Source organism: Mandrillus leucophaeus, unplaced genomic scaffold, assembly GCF_000951045.1.
Source record: "Mandrillus leucophaeus isolate KB7577 unplaced genomic scaffold, Mleu.le_1.0 Scaffold433, whole genome shotgun sequence".
Taxonomy (NCBI): Eukaryota; Metazoa; Chordata; class Mammalia; order Primates; family Cercopithecidae; genus Mandrillus; species Mandrillus leucophaeus.
In genome coordinates, this window is record NW_012104621.1 from 1,433,371 (window position 1) to 1,442,050 (window position 8,680).

The 8,680-nt window shown below is 44.9% G+C and overlaps 1 protein-coding gene across 2 annotated transcripts in view; it reads left to right on the top strand.

Moving 5' to 3' along the window:
- The first annotated feature begins 7,908 nt into the window (after nt 1-7,908).
- The window catches only part of ANP32B (acidic (leucine-rich) nuclear phosphoprotein 32 family, member B), a 33,926-nt gene continuing 33,154 nt past the window's right edge, over nt 7,909-8,680 (top strand). For both annotated transcript variants that reach the window (XM_011993748.1, XM_011993749.1), the window contains exon 1: nt 7,909-8,321. In XM_011993748.1, coding sequence (XP_011849138.1) covers nt 8,268-8,321 — 54 coding nt within the window. In that variant the 5' untranslated portion in view covers nt 7,909-8,267. The remainder of the gene's footprint in view (nt 8,322-8,680) is intronic.

The window sequence follows — 8,680 nt, forward strand, 5'->3', positions numbered from 1 at the left end:
CAAAGTGCTGGGATTACAAGCATGAGCCACTGCGCCTGGCCACAAATTACCACAAATTTAGTAGCTTAAAACACAAATTTACTACCTTACAGTTCTGTAGGTTAGGAACCTGAAGCAGGTATTATTGGGCTAAAACCAAGGTGTTGTCAGAGCTGTGTTCCTTTTTGGAGGCTCCAAGGGAGATTCTTTTTCCTTCCCTTTTTCACTTTGTAGATGCCATCCACATTCCTGGGTTTATGGCTCCCTTCCTCCATCTTCAAGGCCAGCGTTCAAGTCCTTCTTACACCACATTGCTATGGCCTCCTTTTTTGTAGTCAGAATTTCCTTTTTTCTTCTTTCATGTTCCTCTTCAACTTTTAGGCACCTTGTGATCACACTGGCCTATGCGGATAATCCAGGATAATCTCCCCATCTCAAGGTCCTTAATCACATCTGCAGAGTCCTGTGGGGGCCATGATTTTGCCTACCACACAGATACACCATATTTTGTTTATGCATTTACTAGTTGATGGATTTGGGTTATTTCTACTTTGGAGGTATTATAAATCATGCTGCTATGAACATTCCTTTACAAGTTTTTGTGTAGATTTATGTTTTCAATTCTTTTGGATATTTGCCTAGGAGTAGAATTGCTGGGTCATATGGTAGCAATATGTTTAATTTTTTTTAAGTTTACAATTCAGTGGTACTTACAAAGTTGTACAACCAAACCATCACCACAATCTAATTCTGGAATGTTTTCATCACTCCAGAAAGAAACCCCAGACCTGTTAGCAGTCACTCTGCATCCTCCCTCCCCCAAACCTCTGGTAACCACAAATCTGCTTTGTCTCTTTCTACCTATTCTGGACATTTTACATAAACGGAACCACACAGTACATGGCCTTCATGTCTGTGCATTAGCATAATGCACTTAGCATAAAGTTATTAAGGTTTACCTATGTTCATTCCTTTTCATGGCCAAATAATATTCTATTGTATGGATAACCACATTTTGTTTATTCATTCATTGCTAATGGATATTTGGGTCGTTTCCATTGAATACCTATTAAGACTAATGCTGCAATAAATATTCATGTGCAAATTTTGTGTGGACATACATTTTTATTTTCTTGGGTATATACCTAGGAGTGAAATTGCTGGGTCATATGTAATTCCATGTCTAACTTTTTCTTTTCCTATGAACCTGACATTGTAAACAAAACAATTTCAAAATTGGTTTCCAAAGAGGTTGTTGGCCAGGTGCGGTGGCTCATGCCTGTAATCCCAGCACTTTGGGAGGCTGAGCCGGGTGGATCACCTGAGGACAAGAGTTTGAGACCAGCCTGGCCAACAGGGTGAAACTCCCTCTCTACAAAAACACACACACACACAAAAATAGCCACGCATGATGGCGGGCGCCTATAATCCCAGCTACTCGGGAGGGTAAGGCAGGAGAATCACTTGAACCCGGGAGGCGGCAGTTACAGTGAGCCAAGATCTAAAGAGGTTGCACCATTTTACATTCTTACCAGCAATGCTCAAGGGTGTGAGGTTGTATGTCATTATGGTTTTTATATTTCCAATGATGATGTTGAGCATTTTTTCATATGCTTATTGGTCATGTATATATCTTCTTTGGAGAACTGTATATTCAAATCCTTTGCCCATTGTTTTTTAAGATGGAGTCTCACTCTGTTGCCCAGGTTGGAGTGCAGTGGTGCAGTCTCGGCTCACTGCAATCTCTGACTCCCAGGTTCAAGCGATTTTCCCGCCTCAGCTTCACAGGCGCCTGCCACCACACCCAGCTAATTTTTGTATTTTTAGTAGAGACAGGGTTTCACCATGTTGGCCAGACTGGTCTTGAACTCCTGACCTCAACTGATCTGCCTGCCTCAGCCTCCCAAAGTGCTGGGATTACAGGTGTGAGTCCCCGTGCTCAGCCTGCAATAGTTCTTTATACATCTGAAGACAAGTGTCTTATCAGATATATGATTTGCAAGTATTTTCTCCCTTCCCATGCATTGTCTTTTCAGTTTCCTGATGGAGTCAATTTTAAATTTTCATGAAGTCCAATTAATCTATTTTTCTTTTTGGTATCCTATCTAAAAAAAAACTTTGCCTAATCCAAGGTCATCCTACTTTTCTTCTGAGTCTTATAGTTTTAATTCTTACTTATATCTAGGTGTATGATCCATTTTGAATTAATTTTTGTAAATGATGTCCAACTTCATTCTCTTGCTTGTGGACAGCCAATTGTCCCACATCATTTGTTGAAAAGACTATTCCTTCCGTCATTGAACTGTCTTGGCACTTTTGTTGAAAACTAATTGACAACAATTTTTCAAATATAATACCTAGTTTAGGCAAGAGTGAGGGGAAGCCTTGTACACTGCTAACGGGAGCATAAAGTAGTAGCCTTTGAAGGGCAACTTGGCTACGTGTATACCAGTTTGAAATGTGTACACTCTGATTCAGGAATTGCACTTCTAGGAATTTATTCCAAGGAGCTAAATGTATTCAACGCTGTTATGTATAATAGTAAACAACTGGAAGTAATCTAAATGTCCATCAGTAGGCGACCAAGTGAGTAAATTATTCTCCAATCCATACAATAAAATATGATGCAGCCTTTAAAAATGAAGTAAATCCAACTAACTTTGAGCAATTTCTGTGACCCATTGCTTAGTGAAAATTAAAAACATATTTTACAGTATCATTTATAGAATTCCATTTATATAAAATTATATATGATATATATGCACCTTCATTCACAGAGTAATCGCTTAGAAAATATTCACAAAAATGTTAACAGTAGTCCGTCTAAGTAATGGGATTTTGGCTGGCTTTTATTTTATTTATACTTTTTTGCATTGCATGAATTTGCTACATGAATATGTATTGTCTTTATGCCCAGAAAAAGAAAACATATTTTCATTTTTGTAGAAGAGTATCTTCAAGGAATATATAGTAGAAGATTATTCAATGACATGGGAATATGTCTATAATAGATTGTTAACTAAAAAGCAGGTTATACTATCCCACTTTTGAAAAGTATTTTTAACTGTAATATTTCCTAGGTATTATATTTTTTTCACTTCTATATGTGAAATATCTCTTATAATTGACATGAATATTTGATGTCATGGGTTCCCCCTCCCTCCCTCCTGAAAAGCTCTTACTAATGAGATGATGCTTCTCACTATCTGAGACTTGAGAAAATGCCATGTGTGTAGAGAAAAGATTGGAGGAACAGACAACAAAACATGAACAGTGCTTGGCCCTTTAAAAAAGCCTTAGATGGAAATTCTTATTTTCTTCTCTGTAAGTATAGTTTCCAAGTTTTCTATAGTACATGCATAGATAAACATAAAAAGAAGCCAGGGACCTAGATGCCCTTATTTTCAAGGATAAGGATATTTGGTACTTGTAGCCTTTATCAAAATAAGAGACTAGCAAATTTGGGACCATGCAAGCCACCTCAGTAGTGCCAGGGTCTAGCGTGAGACAGGACAAAAGCACAGGCCCACGGAGGGGTGCCTGGCTGGACAGGAGCAGGTAAGGCAAGCTGGAGAACAGATGGCAGAGTTCAGTCAGCAGGAGCTGGACTCTTGGATCAGTCTCAGTTCCATGTGGACAAGGAAATCCCTGTGAGGTATGAGAGGGTCCAGATGGCAGGGATGCTGGCTAATTATGGAGAAGGGCACTTCGATATTTTCCGTGTCAGGAGCATGTTCCAAGTTCCTCAAGAGTGACCAAGGACTATGTGAAACAGAAAATGAGCCTGACTATTTGAGATTTAAAAACATATTTCCCCCTCAGCCAAAGGGGTAGCACATGGAGCAGAGATGGAAAACTGATGGCCACAGCAGAATGTTCCTAGCCTTGAAGGCCAGCAGGCTCTGGGACGCTGCTTGGGTAAGGAAGGGACTCAGGCTTGCAGTGACTGTGGCTGCGGGGGGCAGAGAAAAGTGACAGGCACTCAGTTTCTCTAACGTGATTATGTCCAACCCTCAATAGTTCTGAGATGAGCAGCCTGAGGCCCAGAGAGGCTATATGTTTTGCCCTCAAGCACACAGCCAGTAAGTGGTGGAGTGGGATTCTCATCTCACTGAAGTCCTTCCCAAAAAGGGAAAACCACTGAAGAAAGTTATATTAATACAGATTTATCATAATGATAGGCGGAAAAAAGCAAGTCTCTAAAAAAAGATCTTCAATCTGATCCCAACACTTAAAAACAATATGTATAGTATAGAAAAAATTGCAAAGATATACAACTTAATGGTGGTTATATCTCAATGGCAGGAACTTTTAAATTTATTTTCAGTGTTTTAATTTTCTCTGCACAGTGAGCAAGTAAACCTTTTTAAAACAGGAAAAAAATGTTTTATTTTTCAGAAGCAGTTCTGAGGACTAGTCGGTCAAAGTAATGAGAATGAATTACAGTGAGCCCTAATGACAGAGAAATCTAGCTTCTTAGTAGTTATGTGAATTTCAGCAAACCTACTTGGCTTTCCTGAGTCTGTTTCCTAAACACTATAAAAGGTGGATTATCATCCTGTCCTGGGGAGCTGTTGCTAGGATTAACTGAGAAGCAGTACACAAAAGTCCCATGCACAGCACTTGGCATAAGGATGGTGCTTAATAAATATTAGACTTGACTCTTGGTAGTCACAGCTCTTCCTTGCTGCACCAGGAAGGCTGAGCACCTCCAGCTGGTTCAGATAGCAGAAAGGAACCTGGGCAGGGGCCCATTACTGCGCCTAGAGCTTCCTGTACATCTGACACATTCCCCTCCTCTGTTTTTACCATGTGAAGACTAACAGGATCTCCTCCCTTAACCCATTTTCACCTATTTGCCTCTCCCTCTCCCCTTGTCTCAATAATCTCAGCTGCCTAGATGGTATTTTTTTTAAGTACATGTGACATTATTTTTAACATAACATACATTTGCAAAGCATCTGCTGTGTTCTAAAGATGGACCCAAGGTCCTCCTCTCCATTCCTATCATCCAGAAATACTTGTCTGAGTTCTAATTGAGAAGTTAGATCCTTCAACAACTACCATTTGTTGCCAAACTGCGATAATAGAGGTACACACACTAAGTTGTGGAAACTCCGGGGCGGGGAAGAGATATGTTCTTACCAGTGTATGCACATGTGTATGGAAGAGGACAGGAAGAATGGAAGTATTTAAAGAGTAATCATTTCCTCATCCTATATTATACATCAGCTTCAAATACTGTCATTACTAAAATATGCCCATTCTGTTAAGCTGGTTTCAGAGCCAGTTAAATCAATGACCTAGTAGGGCTGTTTCCTCTCATCTTCAGATTTATTAAAGTCTGTCCACAGCCACAAAGTTTGTGGGGAAGGCTCAAGTCATCTGATGATATGACAAGTAATATGCTGTTGCTGAGGCAGGGGGGTGGGGCACAGGTCCAAGGAGTTACAAACTGGCTCGCAGTGTTCTGCTCAGACATTTTAGAGCTTTTTGGAATACACAGCCATTCTGATTAACAGGCAGTTTTAAGGCTCAAGGGGTGCCAAAACCTGGCATTATTTGATATTTTTATTACTTACTGGTCAAACGTTAACATCAATGGAAGTAAAAAGAAATTCATTCTTAGTTTGGTCTAACAAACTCTTTTTACATTTCCTTATTCCCTTTCAGCCCTTGTTGAAATCCATAAATCCATGGTCACAATAATACTTGCAGATTAGATACAAGTGAATATTCTACATCTTTCTCACACACAGATGCATACAGAGAATGATGTTAAGCGCAGCAATATTCAAAACCCAGGCCCTGTGACAACAGCCCCTTCAGGCCTGTAGACTGACAGTCCCGTAGATGTTGGCAGGGCAATGAGACACACCCTGTTCTGCCTGTGTTATTTATGCCTCTGGCAGTGAAGCCCCTGACAAAGAAGCATGTCACTGGAACACATGCTCTTTGTTCACAGAGGTGCATGCCAGCACCGGCTGCGTAAGAAGGGACAGTGCCGTGTCTGTAGTCTCTCCTCCTTTGGCTCTTTTGCCTTCTATTTGCAGCACATTGTGGCTATGTTTATTAATTACTTTGTAGCTAAATACTATAAAACACACATCTATCCTGTGAGCTATGTACCCTGAGGAAAGAGTCCTTCATACCCTCCAGTTGGCCATAAAGAGAGGACAGAGTCTCAAGATTTGCCCTGATGCTAAGGATTAATACCATCTCCTCCGGGAGCCACCAGGACTCCTTCAGCACCATCCCCTTTTCCTGCAAGAGGACACTTGCATGCTGTTTGGTATTAAAAGTCCTCTACAACTGTTCCCAACCTACAGCACCAACGCAGCCCCCCACCATGCTATGACTCCACTCAAGATAGACTGATGATGTAGCAGAAGATGGTGGCCTGCAGAGTCAGACCTATCTGGGTCTAAATCCTAGCTCCGCTTCTTGTTGGACGTGCAGCTTAAGATTCCTGAGCTTCTCATCTGTAAAATGATTAAATTATCACCTACTTCAGAAAGTTGTCTGAGAATCAGAGAAATAATATCAAGCCCCTTAAAGCAGATGCTCAATAATCGCTTGTTGGCTCATGAAACCGATTTGGTAGTTCTTATTTTTTGTTTGTTTGTTTTTTTGTAAAAGCCCTCATTGCATAGCCCGGTGGTTCTCATAACCTTAGTTACAGACCTCTTGTAACCTCCTGAGAACATCTGTCTCCATTTTCCCTTGTCATGAAGACATCTGCTGAGACAGTTAACAGGAGTCAGAGAACCACATACTAGAAAGTTTTTCTTTTCCCATATTCCTTCTAAAACTTTCATCTTCAAATGTTAACTCACTCAGTATTTTAAAAGCTGATCTATAATCGGTTTACAATTAAGTTTGGGTTGTTTGCCACTAAAACTTAGGTAAAATACGAATTGGGGCACTTTCCTAACTTCATAAAACTTTATATTAATGCATAGAATTTCAAGTTTTTCTTTCTTTAACAAATTGTTCTTAGTTTTTGGTGCTTCTAGTCAGTACAATCTCACATTGTATTTGCTATATTATGTATTTACTTATTTTACGCTGAATATAAAGTCATTCCCAGGTGGTCTGCAAAGCACAACACCCACCCCGATCTGGTGCTCTAACCCCTGGGACCCTTTCAGCCAGACCATGACAAAGGCTGCCTGCCAGGTTTCAGTGAAACTTAGACCACCAAGAATTTACACACCTCACAGGGGTGCCCTAACGAATAAATGAGATTTAAAAAAAAAAAAAAAAAAAAGGGCGGGGAAACCCTGAGGCTCTATTAGAAATGCTAATGGTTTCCTTCTCTAGCTCCTATTAAAATGTTAGAAAACCGAGGGAGACTCTCCTGAAAAGGGTGGAGATGCTAGCCTGCTCTGTGGCTTAGCAAGCGACCCCAGCTGCCATGCCAGGGGCCGGCTGGCCACGATTCTGTCCCGACGGGGGGCGCGCGGATCCTCGGCGGCACTACGGACGCCACTCTGCCAAGGAGGCATTGGTGTTCGGCCTGTTGGCCCCAGACTGTGTGGCAGGCAAAAGGTGAACCTCAAAGCCTCTCTGTCCCCGGCTTCTTCACATTTCGCGCCTCCGCGGGCGTCGTGCTGCCCCCGTGAGCCTCCCCGGATGGACTGGGCTTTAGGGACCCCTGAAGCCGGACTGCCAAGCTTCCCACCAGCCCTTCCCGCGAACCTCCGGGCCCGGGCCGCAGATCCAGCTCTGGGCACGACGAGGTGGGGCCGGGAGGAGAAGTCTCAGCCCGGCGGGGGTCGGGGAAGCCCCCCCACCCCCGAGAAAGGTCTTACATCAGCCGCCCCACGTGCAATCGGAAGGAGGGAGGGAGGAAGTCGCTCCTCTACCCCGGCTGCGCCTTTGCCCAGCCTCCGCCCCGCCTGTCGCGCGTCTCCCCGCCCCGTCCTTGGTGCAGCAGCGGCCGCCCAGCCGAGCAGCGCCGCGCGGGGCCGAGTGGAGCCGAGCAGCTGCCGCGCCGCGTCGCCGGTTTAAGCGCAGTGCAGGCCGCGGCCGGGGGCGGCGGTAGTGAGCCCAGCGCTGCGCTCCAGCCTCCTTTTCCCTCCATGGTTTCTCTCCGCTCCCGTGAGTAACTTGGCTCCGGGGGCTCCGCTCGCCTGCCCGTACGCCGCCAGCCACCCAGGACCGCGCCGCCGGCCTCCGCCGCGAGCAAACCCTTCCGACGGCCTTCGCTGCGCAGGCCGGGACGCCTCTCCCCCCTCCGCCCCCGCCGCGGAAAGTTAAGTTTGAAGAGGGGGGAAGAGGGGAACATGGACATGAAGAGGAGAATCCACCTGGAACTGAGGAACCGGACCCCGGCAGCTGTAAGCAGAGCCCCCTCCGGGCGCCCCCTCCCCTGATGACTTGCATGTAATGGTGGCCACCTGCGGGGCCCGGCCTGAGGGTTCGCCGGCCCCGGCGCGGGGAAGAGCGCAGCTCGTGGGCTCGGACGGGGAAGGCGGGCGGGCGCGGAGGGGGGAGCGAGCGCGCGAGGATTAACTCTTTGCCGCCCGCGGGCCCCTGGGGCGGCTGGAGGAAGGCAGCGGTGTGGGGGAAAGCAAACTTTGAGCGCTTCGCCCGCCGGGGTCTTTCCCCGGAGGGAGCGCGTGTGCAAGTGGCCGGCGGCGAGGGAAGGAGGCGGGGGTTGTGTAACGCTGGGAGCCATGTTTGCAGCCTCCCGGGA